The 20136-nt window shown below is 50.4% G+C and overlaps 1 protein-coding gene across 3 annotated transcripts; it reads right to left on the bottom strand.

The window, feature by feature from the left end:
• Window positions 1-7: 7 nt before the first annotated feature.
• On the bottom strand, window positions 8-19323 carry LOC137907219 (TRAF2 and NCK-interacting protein kinase-like). 3 transcript variants are annotated; one of them, XM_068751521.1, is made up of 34 exons: window positions 19238-19323; window positions 16953-17018; window positions 12599-12655; window positions 12064-12189; window positions 11851-11961; window positions 11462-11552; window positions 11217-11347; window positions 11086-11140; window positions 10837-10915; window positions 10582-10757; window positions 10420-10486; window positions 10146-10344; window positions 9796-9912; window positions 9403-9489; window positions 8741-8932; window positions 6315-6458; window positions 5895-6137; window positions 5599-5705; window positions 5409-5524; window positions 5117-5214; window positions 5006-5029; window positions 4388-4456; window positions 4056-4162; window positions 3870-3972; window positions 3618-3770; window positions 3424-3523; window positions 3118-3288; window positions 2910-3053; window positions 2651-2785; window positions 2421-2521; window positions 2201-2350; window positions 1935-2094; window positions 1592-1731; window positions 8-1475 (listed from the first exon to the last, which is right to left on the bottom strand). In XM_068751521.1, exons 1-34 carry the CDS (start codon window positions 19292-19294, stop codon window positions 1392-1394), a joined length of 3960 nt encoding a protein of 1319 aa, XP_068607622.1. In that variant the 5' UTR covers window positions 19295-19323; the 3' UTR covers window positions 8-1391. The 3 variants fall into 3 exon arrangements, with proteins under 3 accessions (XP_068607622.1, XP_068607624.1, XP_068607623.1); XM_068751523.1 differs by lacking the exon at window positions 5006-5029 and having other exon boundaries at window positions 1935-2096; window positions 2185-2350; XM_068751522.1 differs by lacking the exons at window positions 5006-5029; window positions 9403-9489 and having other exon boundaries at window positions 5599-5719; window positions 5891-6137.
• Between the last annotated feature and the right edge of the window lie 813 nt (window positions 19324-20136).

Here is a 20136-nt window from a genome sequence, read left to right as displayed (position 1 = left end):
GCTCTGTTTTCATTTATTTCATTTTTGACGGTTCTATTTTATAAAACAAAGAAATCCCCAAACAGGATGTTAATAATGCTGTTACAAAACAAGAAAGGTTAAACAGTGGTTTGTCTCGGTCCTCAGTGGAACAACCATCATCCAATGGGAACTGTGAATTCTAAACATGCTAGTATTAGTGCCCCAACACACACACACACACAGGAAGACAGTGGTTCCTTCAGCTCGGCACGAGAAACGACTTCACCGAGAAACGTTCCTAGTCTGTGAACCCTCACTGACAATGGCAATACGTAAACCACTTCTGATTCTTTATTGCTAAAATGTCAGCCAGTGATTATTATGGGATGCGAAAGTCCAGTTGATCCCCGTCACACCAGGACGGATGAATGGAGAACCTTCTGACCCCATTAACAGGTTCACGTAGAAATGTGGTTTAAATGTTTAACCTGCAGACATTCATGTTGCTCAACCGTTACTACCTTCAGCAGATCATGTGACTCACAACGACCAATAGGATAGCCGAGCAGAGAGCAGTACACACTCGTCATTGGTGGATTGACTTTCAAAATGAAAAGATCCTCCGAACGGCCTTCAGATGAACCAATCAGGGTGGAGCATCAGAGCTTCGACTCGGACGCCGCTGCGGTCTGCCTGGTGCAAAGCGGCGCACAGATAAGAACGATTACATCACACGGCTCTGACATCATCAACCTAATGAACCAATGGCATACCAGTGATTCGGGCTAAATGGCAGCTGCAGGTGAGACACACGGCCTCTTTAATCCAAAATGAATTTTAATTGATCAGCCGTGAATCCTTTATTTTATATAAATTAATCTGTTAATCAAGAAAACACGGAAACACACACACACACACACACGTGAGAATCTCAGGTGTCGGGTAATCCTACAGTAGCTCTGATGCAGCACCTTCAGAGTTTAAAAAGAGGAAGAGGAGCGTGAAGACAGGACGAGGAAGAACGGGCCAGTGATATCTTTTTAAAGGGACATACACCATAATCATTGTTGCATACAGTCATCAGTGGTCACTGCTGACGTCCACGTTAGATTTGATTTGACTCAGTGGACGTGTCCAACCTCAATGTGGGGTAGAAATGGACCAGGGACAGAGGAATGGGTGTGACACCGATGGGGGGGGCAGGGGAGAACGCACTGGTCCTTTGGGGAGCCAGATGGACAGCAGGAGACGGCGGCACCAGTCTCCTGCTCATCTGACGGCTTGGGCGTGAAGCTACGCTAACATCGGTTAGCTCCCATGTTGTTCTCGAGTCGGCTCGTCGGCGTTCAGTCAGGTTCATGTGTCAGATCAGTGGAGTCATCTGGCCAGCCAATAGGAGAGCGAGGCAGAGCGGACAGTGGGAGGAGCCATCACCAGTTCATCATGGAGCTCCTGTTGAGGGTCATGAAGAAGACTTGGCTGCTTCCTCCTGATCGCACCGATGCGAAGAATACCTGCAGAGACAGAACATGAAAGGTCACATATTCTACCCTTTTACCCCGGTTATAAACATCTGCTTTCTGAAAGGTTGTCTGTGTGTATTTATATGCACACACACACCAGATCTCACCTTGTCGTTTCGCTCACAGAGGAATTTCAGCCTCTGAGCTCTCTTGTGCATGAAGACCCCGTCCAGGTGACCCGTCTCCACAGACCGGATCTCTATGGCTTTCTCCCCCCAGCCCATAATCTGGTTGGAGTGGATATAGGCTGTAAAAAAATACACGAACAGTGCAAGTAATACTTCTGTCAGCTGGCAGAGGGCAGCAAAGAACAAGAAAAAGAACCGCTCACATCCCTTTGTCTCTCCATTCTCTCTCTCCCTGTCTTTCTCTTCCTTCTCCCTATCTGTTTCTCTCTCTCTACTACACACACACACACACACACACACACACACAGACAGAGTTATTCACCGATGGAGGTGGGCATCTCGCCCCACTGCAGCACCACGTCTTTGGTGATGCGTCCGTAGGTGTTGACGTAGACGCCCTCGTCCTCGTAGCACAGCAGCATCTCCATCCCGTCCGTCTTGGGGAGAACCACAATGGCGTGGGGGGTCACCTGGCTCTGGATCTGTCACAAAGAGGAGAGGTTCGGGGGGGGGGGGGCTTTAACTAAACCTGGAGAATAATCTGTTAGATGCCAGTGAAGAAATACACAACCTGAGGATGAAACTCACATGTGATGGGACGTAGATGTCGTAAGGGTTCCCGGAGTCCACGTCAATGACGTGGAAGCCCATGCTGGAGCCATAGATGACCTTTAACCTCTGACCTTCCTCCACGGTGAGGTCGACCAGCTGAGGCCGGTGCTGCAGTTCGGTGAACGACTGAAAGAGAAGAAAAATCCGTGAGGAAGAGGAACCGACATCCGTCAGTAGTCGTGAAGCATTGTCCTACCTTGAAGGCCATGAACTTGTGGTAGGGCTTAGGAGCCCAGGCGTAGATCTCCACGGCGTTCTTCAGGGCAATGACCAGGAACTTAATCCTCTCGTATTTCACTGGAAACACGATGACAGAGACCTGAAACACGTCTGCTTCATCGGTGAAAGGTGAGAACCAAAAAAGACCTTCAGGAGCCCCCCCACGAGAACCCGGCCCAACCCCCGGGTGCCAACGCACGCCCTTACCGACTTTATAATGCACGCAGCCTTCCAGATCTCCAACCGTAATCCAGCCCTGCTTCTTCTCTACCTCCGGGTCATTGTGTAGGATCCGGTTCCGGAGCCAGGACAGGTAGTAGACCCGCAGCTTATTCTTCTTTCCTGAGACGAGAGAAAGGATCAGATCCACTGAAGGGAGATGAGACCTAAGTTTCCCCTTCATCAAACACCTCCTGTCACCACGACAACGGCCTAAAGCACATTCATGTTTGTACATTAGACCCACCAGATATGGTGACCAGCACATTGAGCCCCTCCAGAACCTCCATTTGCATGAACCTCCGCCTGGTGATCAGGTTGTAGACCTTTCCTTGTCCACTGCGGTCCAGCAGCATGAGGCCGTTCTCCGTCCCCACCAGCAGGTTCACACCTGGACAGGTGGCAGAGTTAAAAACCAGACCGGCAGAGACCGGCAGAAACCGGCAGAGACTCACCCCACAGCGCCGCACACAGGATCTCAGAGTTGAAGCGCTTCTTGTATTTGCGGATCTCGGGCGTGTCGCTGTGAGGTCGGATGTTCGTCGGGTTCACGTTGACCACGGAGATCTTTCTGGCTTCGTTTAGTCTAGCCTGCTCCTGCCTCAGCAGCTCGTTAGCGAACATCGCTGGAGCAGAAGACAAAGACGGAGACAAAGACAAACGAATAAAGATTGGTTCAAATATAGTTGCTTCTTCCCCCGAAGAAGATAAATAGCTGAAAATGTCTGAAACATTCCCGAAGCTTTATGAGGTTCGTTTACCCGCGGCTGAGTTCTCGTCATCGTTTTCATCTGGTGAGGTTCGATAGTCTCGTGGATCCACAAATGGGGCGAAGGACGCTTTGGAGCCGCCCACACCAAACTGTGAAAGAGAAGAACAGGAAAGCATGTTTTCTGTCTCGTGTTTTGTTTTCTAGGATTTCATTTCTACCGATTTTTGTGTGGGCTTGTCTCACCTCAGACGTGTCTCCCAGATCCTGCAAGCCCGGGGTGGGTGTGGCTGACGGGGAGCCGCTCTGCTGCAGGAGGTCAGGGAGGTTACCGACATTTCCGTGATTCCCAAAGCCGTTGCTCTCGGTGTGACTGCCTCTCCTCCTCCTCTCCTCCGCCTGACAGCAACCGGAGAATCAAAGAGATGTAGGGGAGCATTTAGAGGAAGGAGAGTAGATAAAAAAAACTAAAACAGAAGGAGTGTGAGCCTTCATCACTTCTCTCATCACCAGTGTCCCATCTTTGGAATTGTTGTAAATTTCTCCCAGCGCGTTGTCTCTCAGGCCGCCGTACAACTCCCTGCTGTTCTGCGCTGCAGGCCTGAAACGCAGAAACACCCCAGACTAAAGCGACGACCTCCTGGACACCAGAGAAGAAGAACCAGAGAGAGGAGGGGGGCTTACATGATGCGGGGGATGTTGCTAACGGCGACAGTCCCATCCTGTCCCACCGTCTCGCCGTCATCATCGCTGCTGTCAGTGTCCTCACTAGAGGATGAGTAGTCTGTCACCTTCATCCCAACGGGATGAAAAACAGGAACAACACAGTGATGAAGATGCTTTTTAAATGATCTTCATCATTATTTTAAACCCTAATAACTATGCAAAGTAAGATGAAGAACAGGGTTAGGGCTAGCCTGTGGCAGAGAGGAATGTCATGATGGGGTTCAAGTGGGTTGGTCCAGGGCCATTAGCCCCACCAACCCTGACGTGCCTGATCACTCGTGTGCTCGCACCTTGACTGGAGGTCTGCTGCCCTCCTCCACCCTCAGCTCCCTGAGCTCCTTCGCCAATGCGCTGAGGTCCTGCAGAGAGGAGCAGAAGAAGAGGTGTTACGTCTCTCTCCTCCGAGTCTCAACCGGAAGAGACCAAGCAGGGATGAGGGGAGCAAAGAGGAGTGGGACAAACCATCATGACAGGAGGACTCTTGCTAAAACAAAGGAAAGCAGCTCTTCTGAGGCGACATATTTAGTTAGCGACGTTCCAGATCAGTGCTAACTAGCAGATTACCATGCCAACAGACCAGTGGCTCCGCCCCTCCCTTCCCTCCCAATTTAACCCAGCTGATGGATCAGACCAAATCATGCGGTGGGGGGGCATCATACACGGTGGGCTTACCAGCTCCTCCTGCCCAGTCACCGTGACAACAGAGAAACAGGAAAAGAGATTCAGAGACTGTTCAGGTGTTTAACACACACACACACACGTATGTGTGTACAAGCACGCGTGCACTGTCATCTTTAAGCCTCTAAGTTTAAAGAAACAGACGTGATGGGCTGATGCTCCACCATGCCAGGGATGAGGAGGGGCTCTGAGGAACGAGGGATAAAAGAAAGAGTCTCAGAGTCACTGACCTCATCTATGGCTTTCCTATAGCTCTGAAGAATAAAGGGAGGAAGAGAGAGAGATGAAGACTCGACCTGTAGAGGATACCCACGGGACCACAGAGACAGAGAGAGACTCACCGCAGGTCTGCTGGGTCGGGCCGATTCACGGCCCTCCTCCTTTTTGGGCGTTGCCTCCTGATTGGCTCCTGGAGGGGGACCTTTCTGCTTAGCTTCACCTTAAACACACATTAATAGAGGAATCTTTAAAGCTCCATCAGATAATAGTTGAGTGAAGTATAACACTCTGTTAACAGCCTGACAATTCACCGTGTGAACCTGGACCTGAACGGTGCTGGGTGAGTCTAGGAGTGTGTCCGGGGACTACACACCTCCGGGTTTAAAGTTTGCATCTATGCAAGTGTTGTCGTACCTCTCCTCTCGGCTGAGTCTCCCTGAGATGAAGGGGAGGAGGAGGAAGAGGAGTTGGAGGAAGTTCTTTGCAGCATGGCGTCCAGAGAGAGCTCTGAGCGCCGCAGGTCCGGGTTACTGAAACAAATGCAAAAATGTCTTCAACCAATGTTTATTCAGGTTGCATGGAATTCAGAGGCGCTGGGAAGTACCTGGCCCGAATGAGCTGAGATCCAATACGAGGCGCCAGAACCCCGCCTCCGTTAGGGGAGTTCTTCCTGACCAGCGCTGGAGAGATGGACGTGGTCCTCTGGGGGACCTGGACATACAAACAGACAGGAGCACATCTCCAGATCAGGGTTTAGTTTAGTTTATTTATGTTACATCCAGCGCACGTTGACGGATTCAGACTCAGGGGTAAAATATGAAGGCGTAGAAGAAGAAATAAGTCACGGCAAAATTCAGTATGTCTAACAAAAAACAGCTGATGTCGTTGGTTCTGTCTTACCTTGGGTGGGACAGCCTCCTCTCTCAACCAGGCTGTTCTGTCCCGATCCGGGTCTCTGTCCCGTTCTTCTCTGCCCGTGGCGTGCGGGGTATCGGATGAGGGGTCAGAGTTCTGTCGGTGCAACTCAGGCCTGGGGGAACTCGCGGTGGCGCCCTCGCTCAGAGCGGAGCCTGTCTGGTCCTGTAGGGACTGAGAGCCGGACATGGAGCTGGAGTAGATCTTCACGGGAACCAGGTGGGCCATCTGGAGGTGAGGATGATGGGATTGGGATGGATGAAGGACATCGAGAGGGAGTGATGGATGGACATGAAGAAAAACAGAAAAGGAGCAAATTAAGACAGACTGTTTCAGAATTTAAAGAGTTCATGGAGAGGAGACGGTTGTTGACGTTCGCCACGCAACATTCACACGAACACAAACCTGAGGTTCGATGGGGCGGTTGATGGGTGGGGTGTGGGCGGAGTGGACGCCGCCGCCGAAGGACTCGGAGCGGGGAGGGAGGTAGGGGTCAGAGATGTGGTTGGATGCTTTGTGTTGCCTGTTCAGCTTCGACCTCTCCTCCACCTGAGGCAGGTAACACACCACCGTCACTCACAGCACAACCAATAAAAAAACGCCCCGCCCCACAGGAAGCCCCACAACACACTACCACTGAAGCTAGCCTGTGCACAGACGCCGTCTTTTAGTCTCCGTTACATCGTCATCCAACACACCTCCATCCGCCAGCTTCAGGGCACGGCGCTTATTGGGCGCCAAACAGCAGAGGTGTTAGCGAGGTAGAAAGCTCCGCTAGCCAGAAAGCTCCTCTAGCCAGAGTAATCAGATTAAATAATGTGCGGAGGAAGAAGCCGAAATCCCTCTAAGAGATCTGCTTGGTGATTGGTGGAGGGTTGAGTCCTGGCTCAGCAGGGCACCCTGCCGCTCGCTCCCAGGCAAACACGCAGACAGAACCCATCCCCTTCAGATCTTTCTGTAATCACGCATGAGCTCGTAATCTCTGATTATAACAGATTATGATCTGGATCTGAAACAGCCCACATCAGTCCTCAGATCTGTGTTATTTAGAGTCGATGCTGGACCGTGGCAGCTAACGGGCGTCTAGCATCGCAAGGCTTCCAAAGGATTTTGTTGGATGTTCACTTGGGATGAAATGAATTGATGGAGATCCAATGAAGGACACTCATTCAGATGCATTGCTGTGATTGAGGTTAATCTGTGGATTCAGATCATCATCTCTTTATCCCTGAGAAGAGAAAGACGTTAGAAAAGAAAAAAACCTTTCAGCTGGTGTGAACCAACCCAAAGCTCTTTCCATAGATGCTACAAGGTTGACATTAGTAGACTGTGGTCGTTTACATGTTGCATCTATGATACATGTTGTATCTGGTAAAAAAATCTGTAATATAAATAATTATTAGCATTAGAAATAAAACATGCATCACCCTGACCTCGTCAGCATTCAACAGGTGTGCTAATGGGTTAAATAAATCATTACTTCCTCATTCTAGCTCTCAGGTTTGGTTGCCTCGCGATGAGAGGCAAGTTTCTTTTTACATTTTTTAAGAAGCAACATGTAAAAAACTCCTAAAAAGGGCAAGTTAATAAAAGAGACTGGACGTTCTTTTGTTCTGAAGGGTCCCGCCACCATTTACCAAACCACCACCGTGACGGACCAGTTGACTGACCTACAGGTTGGGGTTGGGTTGGTGGGTGTCCCTGAGGGTCTTGCGGCCTCGTCCCTTTCCGCCCACTCTCCCTGATACTCCGGTTCTAGATCTACATCTATTCTACAACAGGGTGAGTGCGACTTTCTGCGAGTATGGCTACTAACCAGTTTGAGTGCAGGGACGGGGACAGGGGTACATCCAGACTGGGGTCTCTGAACCTGTCTTGGGACATGGAGAGCTACCTTTGCTGGGACAGAGAGAGGCCTGTCTCTGGGCTTTTCTTTACAGCTCATGACGGGCCCTTGTCCAGCAACTTGTTCTCGATTATTACCCGGACTACGCCCCCTCTGGCTTTGCTTCTGAGCCCTGAATTCTCTGACCTGCTGACTAATCTCCTGCTTGAGACTTGGATCTAGAGGTTCTCTGAGTTCCAAGGGAATATTGATATGGGGGAGGTGGTTGGAGAGGAGGTGAGCACCATGGGATGTGGTTCGCCTTGGGGCCTGAGCTTTGCGATCACAATGAGAGCCAGAGGATGAAGCCGGTTGGTTGAATGACTGGTGATGTCGTAGCTGGGGGTGGGGAGGGTTAGCATGCTGCTGCTTTGAGACCTAGGAGTCACAGGAGGGTAATGATAACAGTAAAAATAATAACGTCAATTTGTAGAACTTAGAACGAAACACATAAACATGGATAAAAATGCTGGAAAAAGACGGCTGTACAAGGAATAACATGTAATCCATAAATAAAGAAAGTAGATTCCAGTCTCAGGAAAACCGGTCACTGTTCGGGTCTCTGAAAGAAGAAATTCTCAGGTAGAACACAGCCTATGGTGGTGTCACTGGGATGACCTTACTGGGATCAGTCTCATATCAAATTAAGGTGATGGTGGAAGTGGCTTCATTTGGTTTTACTGAATATAATGGCAATACAGAGCAGCGTGTCATCAGCATAGAGGCAGAATTACATCAAAGCTGACATCACTTCGTGATTATCAAAGGAACTAGCATCGTAAAAAAAGGTCTTGCCACTTTCTTCATACCATTCCTGCTTCTAGGAAGACCTGCAGGAAGGCCGAGAGGAAAACAAGATGTTTTCTGGGATGCATGCGTGAATTCAGTGCGATACGTTCCTCAACAAAGGTCATGTGATGCTAGGCGTGGTACCCGGGTGACGCACCTCTTTAGCCCAGGCGGGCTTGTCGCTGGGACTGCTGACATCCTTGTAGTGGTACAGCTGCTTCTTCTCAGCTTGTCTTCCCTCCTGCTGCTGTTGCTGCTGCAGAGACACTAGGTAGGCTCGCTCCTGCTGGAGCTGCCTCTGCAGTCGCTCCGCCTGCCGCTGCTCCTCAATCTGCTTCCGCTTGTACTCCTGGAGGAGGAGAGGAAGAGGAGGTGTCAGGCCTGTTTCTAAGACAAGTCCTGAATTCAGAAACCATGCAAAAAGAACTGGATTGACTAGAGGCATTGATGGCGGAGAACACGTGTGAGGTTGATGATGGATAGAGGGAAGAAGATGGGAGATCCTGGTGTTGTATTTTGTTGGGACTTCACTAGGTTGCCCCTCGGGAGGTTGTCTTTACAGGCCTCCTCATGCGCCCCATCATCCAGGACTCAACTGATCCCAGATCCTGGCTAATTTAATTCTGGCTGTCGACTGTATGATAATTAAAAGTAAAGTCACAGGAGTACAGATTCTTCAGTCCTGTAAATGATAATTCATTCTGCTTCTAACAGGTGGGGGGGTCTCAGGTAACACTCAGGTGCATGCAGTGTGACAGGGGCCACAGAGCATGGATGGGGGGGGGGGGGGGGGGGTTCCACTGGCGGAACCGTGGTTACCAGCAGTAAGGCCTGCTCCTGCAGGAGCTGCTGCTGGAGGATCTCAAGTTGCCTCTGCTCCTCTTCCAGCTGCCTACGGATGTACTCCTGACAGCATGGAGGCGCAAAGACACACAAGCAGACAGAAAGCATCCAGAGACACAGAGAGAGGAGGTTAGTCCATCTGCAGAGGAGAACACCTGGAGGAGGAAGCTCTGCGTGCTTTAGAAGAAAAGGAGCATAGCGTAGCTGTGAGTTCCCCGAGAAGGAGGCAAGCATTCATTAATGAAGCTGTAATATCTATAAAGCAAATTAAATCATTAAATCAAACAGGAAGTGATGCCATCAGCTCTGAGGTGGGCTCCTCCACTCCACATCCACAGCGTCTCCACGTGTAACCGCGAGTGTATGAACCTGCTCTCTCTCCGCGTGCCTCCTCTCCTCCTCTCGGCGGAGCTGCTCCAGTTCCTCGTAGCGCCTCCTCTGCTCCCTCTCGTGCTGTTTCCTCAGCTCGTGCTCCCTCTGCTGCTGCTGCAAGAAAATCCAGCATCCCAATTAGCTGTGACTCAGAGACGCATCATCCTGGTGACAATAGGAAGAGGGAGAGAAAACTGCTCCTTCATCAGCTCCAAGTTAAAATAGGAGCCGGCGAGGTCGTGTTGCTCTTCCCTGAGCAAGAAGTGGACATCTGATAGCTTCCAGATTAGGATTGATCATTGTCTCCTCCTGCCACAGACAGGGAAGGTCACAGCCCTGATGCTCACCTCCTCCAGCCGCCTCCTTTGCTCCTTCTGCTCCTCGATGCGCTTCTGCCTCTCTGCCAACAATAAGCGTTTGTGCTCCTCATTCTGCTGCTGCTCCAGCTGCTGTCGTCGCTGCACTTCTGATCGCTCCTTGTTGGCCAACTGGAGGCGCAAGAAGTCCCGCCTCAGGGTTGACTCTCCCGGGATGTTGATGATGGAGCTGGGAACGAGCCAACGATAAGACAGGGAGATTCCGAATATGTGTCGATGCTGGTGCACCAGTGAGGACACAGACCTCGGCTCCCCCATGTCCCGGTCTTCATCCTCCTCTTCGCTGCCGCTGTACTCATACTCCGTCTCATCTAACGGGAATAATGAAGGACGCTGTGAGTGAAGGCTTTTCATTGATTAGAATAAAGCGTGAGGCTGGGGTTAAGGTTAGGGTCAGGCTACTCACCCCTCTCACCCCTCTTCTTCTTTGTGCGGTCGATGTGGTCCTTCAGCTGGATGCGGACATGCCTCTCGTTGGGCAGGTCCCTGATGAACGGATGCTTGAGCAGCTGCTCGGTGCTCTGTCTCTGGCCGTGACTCTTCACTAGACAGCTTTCAATGAAGGACTGGAACTTCTTGGACCTGGAACCGTGCACACGGAGTCACCGGGTGTCCCGAAACCGAACCCCAGACCCGCTTGTATCGTGGAGGAAAAACTCACCACTTCTTTGACTTGAGTCTCGGTGCAGGGTTGCGTGGGATCAGGAAGAGGGCTCTCATTGGGTGCATGTCACACAGCGCTAAAGACGCGTGAGACGCATGCTATTAGCCGAGCAATCACAGCAGACAGACCTCACCTGATCAATACATGTTGCCATGCTTTTTAAGGGGACGCTCCACAGGTTGACAGGGACACAAGCAAGATTTAGTTAGCATAAAATGTAGCTATGAAGCATAGCGGGCGACGTACGTGGCGCTCCTTCAGCCATCTCTATTGCTGTGATCCCCAGAGACCATAAATCACTCTGTAATGACAGACACAGCATCCAGGCATGATCAATCACCGATCAATCACACGTCTCCATCACAATGGTGAATCACCTTGAAGTCGTAGGTGGCGTCGGGGTTCTCATCGCAGGCGATGACCTCCGGTGCCATCCAATAGGGCGTCCCGATGAACGTGTTCCTCCGTCCTACGGTTCTGTCCAGCTGGGCCGAAACACCAAAGTCCACTACGGAAAAGGGACACACAGAACTGGATCCAACAATAAATGGGAAGGAATGACTAAATCTTCCCTCCCCATCCCTAAGCTATTTGTTGGGGGGGTGTAGGATGACAGACTGACCAAGCTTGACCTCTGCATTCTCTGTCAGCAGGACGTTTTGACCCTTGATGTCTCGGTGGATGACCTTATGCTGATGGAGGTGAGTCAGACCCTGCAGGCAGAGACACAGTAAAGACAGACGGCTGCAGCATCATCACTAATACGAGTGAAGGAAGACAGAAGAGCTGACCTCTAACCTCTTCTTATAAACAACGCACGAGGAGAAGAATCATCTCAACCATCAGTAGTTTTCATCCGCTAGTAAACTAGAAAAGCACTAAGAGAGCGCAGATGTTAGCTTTGTGGTATCTGATCCGGGCTGGAGGCCCTGACCCTCCACCCACATGGACTCTGATGATGGCGGCAGTTTCCATCAGTCCCACCTGACACCAGGAGGCCTCTGGACTCACCCTGAGAATCTCCCGGCAGATGTAAGCCGTCCACTCCTCCTTCAGGGAGTTCCCCTTCGTGTTCTTGATCAGGTCCGTCACTGATCCGGCTCCACAGAACTCCATGACGAGCTGCAAACAGACCAACCAATGATCTTCAGGGACGTAAACAATGCTGCTGGTTTGTTTGTTTATTTACAGCAGAAATGTTTGAATAGATAAACAAACACGTACCCATAGCTGGTCATCGATGCCGGGAGGGTTCTTCTTGATGAAGGCGCCGTAGTACGTGGCGATGTTCCGGTGGTGACTGTACTTCTTCAGCATATTAATCTCTGCTTTGATCTCCTCCTCTTCATCCTGATACAAGAACAAAATATATTGTTGACTATTTTGAATAGATTTATCATTTTTGTTGCAGCCATGAAGCAAAGCGTCATGCTTTCTTTTGTTTTTAAGTCATTGACCTTTAATTAATAGACTCATCTTTAAACTCATTTATTCAGACTCATTTACACGTTTAGCTGCTCCATGTGTTCATCATCTGTCTTCTTGATTCATTCATCAAGAGGAGGAGGAGGAGCTCTATTTATAGCTGAGATTCCCTCCTTCTTTACAGACGTGCCTGGGACCACACTGCTGTCCTTGTATCTACAGCTCATATTACCATGGCAATAGAACTGTCCTCATTCCTGTCCTCCATCACACACACAGAATTTACTCATTGAGATGACATGGTTGGCAGTGTGTGTGTGTGTGTGTGTCTTACCCCGGTGACATCCATGACCTTGATGGCTGCGAGCTGCCCCGTCTTAACATGGCGACCCTGATGGAGGAGGAGAGGAGAGATGATCAGATGAACAGAAGAGGAAAGAAGAATTGAGCGATCACTCCATCGACCCTCCAAGATTCTTTCCGCCGTCACGTCTTTTCTTGAATTCTCACCTCTAACAGTTCTTGGATCTCACAAAATTATCAAACAAACAAACAAAAAAAAGACAAAAACATGAGCAGGAAACAACTTGGGACATTGAAAATCATTCCGTCTGGGTTTCTGTGACCAGAACTGGACTAACGTGATTTGGACCTGTAAATCTCACTGAGCTCCATCAGGCCGGGTCGTTCAGAACCAGGACGTCATGTTCTCAATGTTCCGCTGGCTAAAGCTCTCAATAAACCGCCTGAACCCAGTCGCTGAGTTAAAGTTCATTCTTTGTGTTGAGCAGTGATCACACACTCCGTGGGGGGGAGTGGGCTTTGTCATTTGGATCAGTCTGACCCAATTCCAGCAGAACAGGGACCGGCTTTGTTAGACAGAGGCTTTAGAGCTACCAATAGGAAACTCAGAAAGAAGAACTCTGAATGCCCACAGGAGACAGAGAAAGAGTCAGGACCGCTACAGGAAATAAAACGAGTCAGAACCTCTATAGAACCGAGTATGAGTCAGAACCTCTGCAGGAAATAAAACAAGTCAGAACCTCTGCAGGGCATACAATGAGTCAGAACCTTTATAGGACTGAGTATGAGTCAGAACCTCTACAAGACAAAGAGTCAGAACCGCTACAGGAAATAAAACGAGTCAGAACCTCTATAGAACCGAGTATGAGTCAGAACCTCTGCAGGAAATAAAACAAGTCAGAACCTCTGCAGGGCATACAATGAGTCAGAACCGTTATAGGACCGAGTATGATTCAGAACCTCTACAAGACAAAGAGTCAGAACCGCTACAGGAAATAAAACGAGTCAGAACCTGTACAAGAGGTTCAGAGCCATTCAGAGCGAGATTCTGCTGCTTCTTCCTCTCGGCTGCTTCTCTGACCTAGATCTGCTTCATCTCATCCCCCTGATTCTCTTTACCCTCTCCTCCTCCTTCCTCTCGTTATTTCCCTCTAGATGTCTCCCTTCTTTCATCCACCCTTCCTGTCTTCATGTCACAGCTCTGACCGAGCAGCCTGTCAAAAGTATAGCTCCTGCAACTGACCTGAATGCTGACCAATCAGACGACACGAAGCCCCACGGCGTCTGAGACGCTCTGAGACGCCGTCACTAACAAGTCCCCCAGTCCATTGCTCTCCTCACTTCAGTGTTACCATGGAAACACGGATAGCTCCTCTTCAAGAGCATCCTCCAGATGTTTGGACATGTCAACAACAACACCCGTGACCTCTCAGACTTTAGCATGTTAGCGGTGCGAGGTTAGCATTCTGTTATCAGAATGTCCTTCCATCTAAGGCCACACACACACCACTACAGATACCCCCCCCCCCATGACCTCAGACACATTTACCATGCAGGACACTTCCTGCTGTATCCTAGCAACAGTCTCGACTGGCAGTAGTACAGTGGGAATGACACTTAAATGCACAAAGAGACAGCCAACCAGAGACTGTTGATCCGACGGGCGAGAGGAGGCTGAAGTCACAAGAAACCGTCACAACTTTTAGAGATGAACTAAAACGGACTTTATGTTTAGAATAAAAAGATATTTAATGACGAGTCACACCAGATTATTATCAGATTATCATCCAACACTTACAATCATTTGACAGAATTTAATCTAGCAATTCGGACATGTTTACCATCCCATATTTAGGGCTTTAAAACAAATATAGCCTCAACCTGTCGGTGCGTTCACGGACACTGGGACATCCGAGTGGCCTGCCTGAAAAGTGAGCGGATTATGGGTTATTTTAATCTGGGTTCAGGTTAGGGTCTCTCCTGCGGGTGATGCATCCCCGCTTCCCATGAGGAAGGACTGGATCAGCCGCAGGAAGTCTGGTTAGCTGAGTTAGCTTCTTCAGCCTCAGCGTTATACTCAATCCTCTTAGCCAACCAATCAGGTGATTGGTGGTGTGTGTGTGTGTGTGTGTGTGTGTGTGTGGAGGTAAATAAAAGTGACAAAGGCCTCGTTTCCAGTCTACAGCCCAGTAATAAAGGAGATTTTGCAGGAGAAGAGTCTGTGGTAAAGAAGGAGAGGTGGAGGTGAAGAAAGAGGGAGGATGAGTGCAGTGATGCGTAGAGGAGTCCGGGGGGGGTTGTTATTGATGACCAGGGTGTTGATTGAACATTGGCTGGAGCTAAAGTGCATCGGCTGACTAATTAAAGCAGCTCATTAACCTGCTGAACAGAACAACAGGCTGACAAACAAGCAGCGCACTAACATGCTGATCCAGGGCCAGGAGATGGACTCGGCTGTGAAACACAGTGGTGTTGCCATGGAGATGATACACCGTCGCATATGGATGCATCGGCGTAAAGATGTGATCTCTGGACTGGGAACAAATCCAATGACTCTAACATCGGTTTAAAAAATGTCTTGCTGCCCCGCCCACCCAGCGAATCAGCTCTAATTACAAAGCAGAGTGCTGAAACCTGTCCAAACACAAACGGCGTCGTTGAGTGTGTGATCAGTGTGTGATCAGTGTGTAATTAGTGTGTGATCAGTGTGTGATCAGTGTGTGATCAGTGTGTGATCTGTGTGTGATCAGTGTGTGATTAGTGTGTGATTAGTGTGTGATTAGTGTGTGATCAGTGTGTGATCAGTGTGTGATCAGTGTGTGATCAGTGTGTGATTAGTGTGTGATCAGTGTGTGATCAGTGTGTGATCTGTGTGTGATCAGTGTGTGATTAGTGTGTGATTAGTGTGTGATCAGTGTGTGATCAGTGTGTGATTAGTGTGTGATCAGTGTGTGATCAGTGTGTGATCAGTGTGTGATCAGTGTGTGATCAGTGTGTGATCAGTGTGTGATCAGTGTGTGATTAGTGTGTGATCAGTGTGTGATCAGTGTGTGATCAGTGTGTGATTAGTGTGTGATCAGTGTGTGATCAGTGTGTGATTAGTGTGTGATCAGTGTGTGATCAGTGTGTGATTAGTGTGTGCTCCTCTCTTTGACAGATACACAATCAAATAATCCAAACCTTCAACTTCTTTTTTGTCATCTTCATCTCTCCCTCACTTCTTCATCCCTCTCATCCATATTGAGCTCTCCCTCAGGTGTGTTTGGGGCGGGGCTTCTGTCCAGCAGGTGTATATATAGTTTGTACTGGCAGCTTGTTAAGGACCATAAATAGAGGACAGAGTGACGTTGAATAATTAATCACCTCCTCTCTCCCTCTCCATCTTCCTCCTCTGCTCCCTCTGATGCTGTGAATATTTGATGGGGCTGATGGGAATTGCAGTTCTCTGAAGGGGTGGGAACCGGACCATTCTAAAAATGTCCCCTGACTCACTGACTGACAGGCTTATTGGTCAGCTAATTGATTAATCACAGCTCCTTCTCATTCCAGGTGAGAAGTCATTTATCTCCTTGATTGATGCCACACATCATCATCATCATCGCATGTCATTCCATTTTCTCCTATCTCATCACAAGAGCACACAAGAGATACAAGACTGACAACACGTTCAGCCTCGTCTCATTGACCGGATCCTTGGAGAACAAGTCCACTGGGTGTGAGTGTGTGAGTGTGTGTGAGTGTGTGTGTGTGTTTGATACCAGTGACTCGATTTTTGTGATGCAGCAGAGAGAAGAAGAAGAAACCAGTCTCCTCCTGCAATGACAGAACACCTCCTGTCAGGGAAAGTGCTCTACACACTGTTTAATTATTCACCAGTCTCTCTCTATCGCTCTCTCTCTCTCACACACACACACCACCAACTGATGGCTTCCCAATGCCCTCCCACTGTAATTTCCATTTGCGTGCGTCTGTTTAAGCAGGTTTGTGGGCCGCCGCCTCCAGGTTCTGCGTTGCGACACGCAATCATGTCCGAACCATTTCATACTGGACCGGTCACATATCGGCGGCGCTGGGTGACAGGAGGAAGTGGGCCTATCAGGAACAGGAAGCCGTCATGGACGGCAGAGGAAGCTGGCGGGACCATGGACCCGGAGATAGCATTTAAAGAACCGCTGAGAACAGAACGCACCGACCGCAGTGACGTCACGACATCGCAACAAAAGCACAAGTGCTTCCTGACATTCTGAATGCAGAGGAGGAGAGAGAAAGGAGATCCGCTTTGAACCCTCCCAGTTTGAATCCGCTCCATTACTCCCACGAGCCTCCTTTACCCCAGCAGCACGTTTCTCCTCTTCTTTGAGCTAAAGATGAAGAGGAGCTCTTACCTTGTAAACCTGCCCATAGGTGCCATTTCCCACCAGCTCCACCAGCTCAAAGATACCAGCCGGATCCTGGAGGTCAAAGGAAACACACTGGGGTTACCGGCATGGACTACTGGAAGCGCTGGTTTGACTACAAATCGTTAAATAAAACAAACGACTCGTGTTCAATGCATATTTACATTCAGACAGTTATAAAGTCGATCCGCTGGAATGACAGGAGGCAGGATTTCTAAAACTGGAAAAGCAGCAACAGACATCAAACCGTCAAACACAGAAACATAAAAACATCCCTCTGATTCAGACTTTGAAACATAAAGAGCAGGAGTAGGGGGTGTTTGGGTCACATGACCTCCTCCTGCCCTGGGACGGGTGGAGCCTCGTCTCCAGCAGGACGATTGCGAATGTTTGCAGAAAACACTTGTTCCGCTTGGATTTGGAGAAGTGGCGAGGGTCAGACTTCAAGGTTTTATTTAGCGTCTCACTCTGTGATTCATCGTCCACCAGTGAAGTCATGTGACTCTGAGGGAACGCCGCGTGAGAGAGCGAGCTCTGAGCCGGCGCCTCATTAAATATGCATGATGCTGTTCGGCCCGAGGAGAGAGGAGGAAGTGAAGCGGCACGAACACTTTCCTTTTCTTGCAGGAGCCGCACTGGATGCACGAAGCTGCATGAAGCCACGCTGCCTCACCTGCAGCATCGGCAGACTCGCACTCTGAGAGGAAGAGGAAGCAACTGGAAGAAGAGTCTGTCTACGATCGGCTCAAACACACTTTCGCTCGCCCACGCGCACTCTTTAGCAGCCCTTGTGTAGGAATGTGTGTGGCACAGTGTGCGCAGGGATGAGAGGATGTACTTGACACGGAGGGCTTGTGTTGTCGGCTCCACAAGAGAGAAAAGAGGGTGAAGAGGACAGGAAGGAAACGGAGAGCAAGAAGACCACAAAGGCCCGTCTTCAGGAAATGCTGAGACCCCGCAGAAGCTAACGCAAAACGCAGCAGGGAGGAGCAGGGAGGAGCAGGGAGGAGCAGGGAGGAGCAGGGAGGCGCAGGGAGGCGCAGGGAGGAGCAGGGAGGCTCCATCAGGCCTTCCGTCTGCTGGACTGGAACAAACCTCCATGTTGGGATCTGGACTTGAAGCAGCTTCATGTTTCCATCAAACATTTAACAGAGCGTTAAAGACTGCATCAGAGACGGGGTAAAAATAGGTCAATGAGTGTGTGTGTGTGGGGGGGGACACCACCGCCATACAGTACATGGACTATTCATGAATAAGCTCTGTGTGAGCCTCGGGCGCTGAGGTGGCCCCGTTACTATGGCGTCTGAGCTGAGGGGCCAGGAATGTGGGCATGGGGGGGCTTTGCACCACTTTAAACACTGGTCACATCTCTTCTACTCTCCGTCTCACCTTCACCATCTATCGCTCCACATCTCACCCCATCTTACTCCAGCTCGCAGCTGATTGGACGTCACTGACCTGTGGGGGGGGGGGGGGGGGGGGGGGGGCAGGGGCGCTTCACTTAAAACCATCGACCGACTAAAACCACAGCGCTTTCAATGCGCCTGACTCCGCCCACTGCATCCGATCCGTTTGATGTTGTTGCAGACAAAACATGAAAGAAGAAGACGGAGAAGAAAAGTGTCGAAGCAGCAAAGACGAAAAAACACTCTTCTCTGTTTGTGTCACACACACACACACACACACACACACCTATCACCACCAGTATTATAATCCCCCCCCCCCCCCCCCCAGAGCCAGCTGACCTACTTCCTGTCTAGCCAGTCAGTGGTTGACTGAACACTCATCTGAGAAAGCGGATGTGTGTGTGTGTGAGTGTGTGTGAGAGTGTGTGTGTGTGTGTGTGTGTGAGAGTGTGTGTGTGTGTGTGTGTGTGTTGAACGAGGGTTTTGGGTGTTTCAGGATTTTAAACTGTCCAATAGCAACATGACTGTCATCAGGACGTTCTCTGCTCTGATTGGTTACAGTCACACCTGGATGGAGAACCAGCACCTGAGGACTTACAGCCAGCAGCATGAGGAGAGCCGGGTGAAACTAACACAGCTCCCCCAGCCTCCCCCGTCCTCCCCCAGCCTCCCCCGCCCTCCCTGGTCCTCTCCCGTCCTCCAGGAAGCGGAGGTTATAAGCTCCGGTTATAACGCTGATATCAAACACCCGGATCTCATTCTGGGCGCCAGAACCATGTCATCACACACTGCAGCCTCCTCCTCCTCCCCGCTCCTCTGTGTGGAGGTGAGGAGGAGGAGGAGGAGAAGCACACATCCAGATCTCACCTTCAGAGCGGACAGGTCGATCTCATCCAGACTCCGGGCTGGGGAGTCACTCGCCATGATGAAGGAGGCGCGGGGAGCGTCTGTGTGCTCCTGCTCCTGCTCCTCTGAGGAGCACCGATCCTCGGTCTCCTCCTGCTACAGCTCCTGCTCCTCTGAGGAGCACCGATCCTCGGTCTCCTCCTGCTACAGCTCCTGCTCCTCTGAGGAGCACCGATCCTCGGTCTCCTCCTGCTACAGCTCCTGCTCCTCTGAGGAGCACCGATCCTCGGTCTCCTCCTGCTACAGCTCCTGCTCCTGCACTGCTGGAGCAGAGCTGTTCAATCCATGCGTCCGAGCGGAGACGTGCCCAAATGAGGAGAAGCTCCGCGATGCGACTGGCGGAGCGGCTGCTGTCACGGAATACACGGAGACGGAGGCGGAGCTAAGCCTCCCGGCTGATCTAACCACGCCTGCTGCTGGGCGGGGTTTGCTGACGCGACGGGGACTCCCGAAGCAACCGTGCAGGTATCGATGAAAAGGGTTCGTTTTCATTTATATATACACACAAATATATATTTACATGAATTGAACGATACGCGCGCGCGTGTGTGTGTGTGTGTGCGGGAAGTTTCCTGTTCAAGGTGAGTTCAAGGTGCTTCAGGGGTCTCCGTCGGTGTGTGGCCCTGCGACACGTCCGGGGTGTGTCCTGCCTCTCACTTGTAGTCGGCTGGTATCGGGTCCCGCACATGTCTGTGGTCCCGCAGACCTGTGACCCGCAAGGTTGGTCAGGTCAGGTCTGATTGGCTCCTGTCCCACAGGTGCGTTCATGACATCCTGCCAGAAAATGAAATGAAGAGGCTTGGTCCTGGAGGCGTTCACTGCGTGGACATGAATACTACACAAACAGCAGTGCTCTGATA

Source organism: Brachionichthys hirsutus, chromosome 18 (genome assembly GCF_040956055.1).
Source record: "Brachionichthys hirsutus isolate HB-005 chromosome 18, CSIRO-AGI_Bhir_v1, whole genome shotgun sequence".
NCBI classification, from domain to species: Eukaryota; Metazoa; Chordata; class Actinopteri; order Lophiiformes; family Brachionichthyidae; genus Brachionichthys; species Brachionichthys hirsutus.
This window is presented reverse-complemented; position numbering and strand designations above follow the sequence as displayed.

What these genes read in the sequence shown, in the direction of transcription:
- LOC137907219 (XM_068751521.1), bottom strand. Translation starts at nt 19,294, where the DNA reads ATGGCGAGTGACTCCCCAGCCCGGAGTCTGGATGAGATCGACCTGTCC. An exon ending in GAATGCAGAGGTCAAGCTTG is followed by an intron (nt 11,348 to 11,461) that starts GTCAGTCTGTCA and finishes CCTTTTCCGTAG; the next exon opens with TGGACTTTGGTGTTTCGGCC. An exon ending in AGACTCAGCCGAGAGGAGAG is followed by an intron (nt 5,215 to 5,408) that starts GTACGACAACAC and finishes TGTGTGTTTAAG; the next exon opens with GTGAAGCTAAGCAGAAAGGT.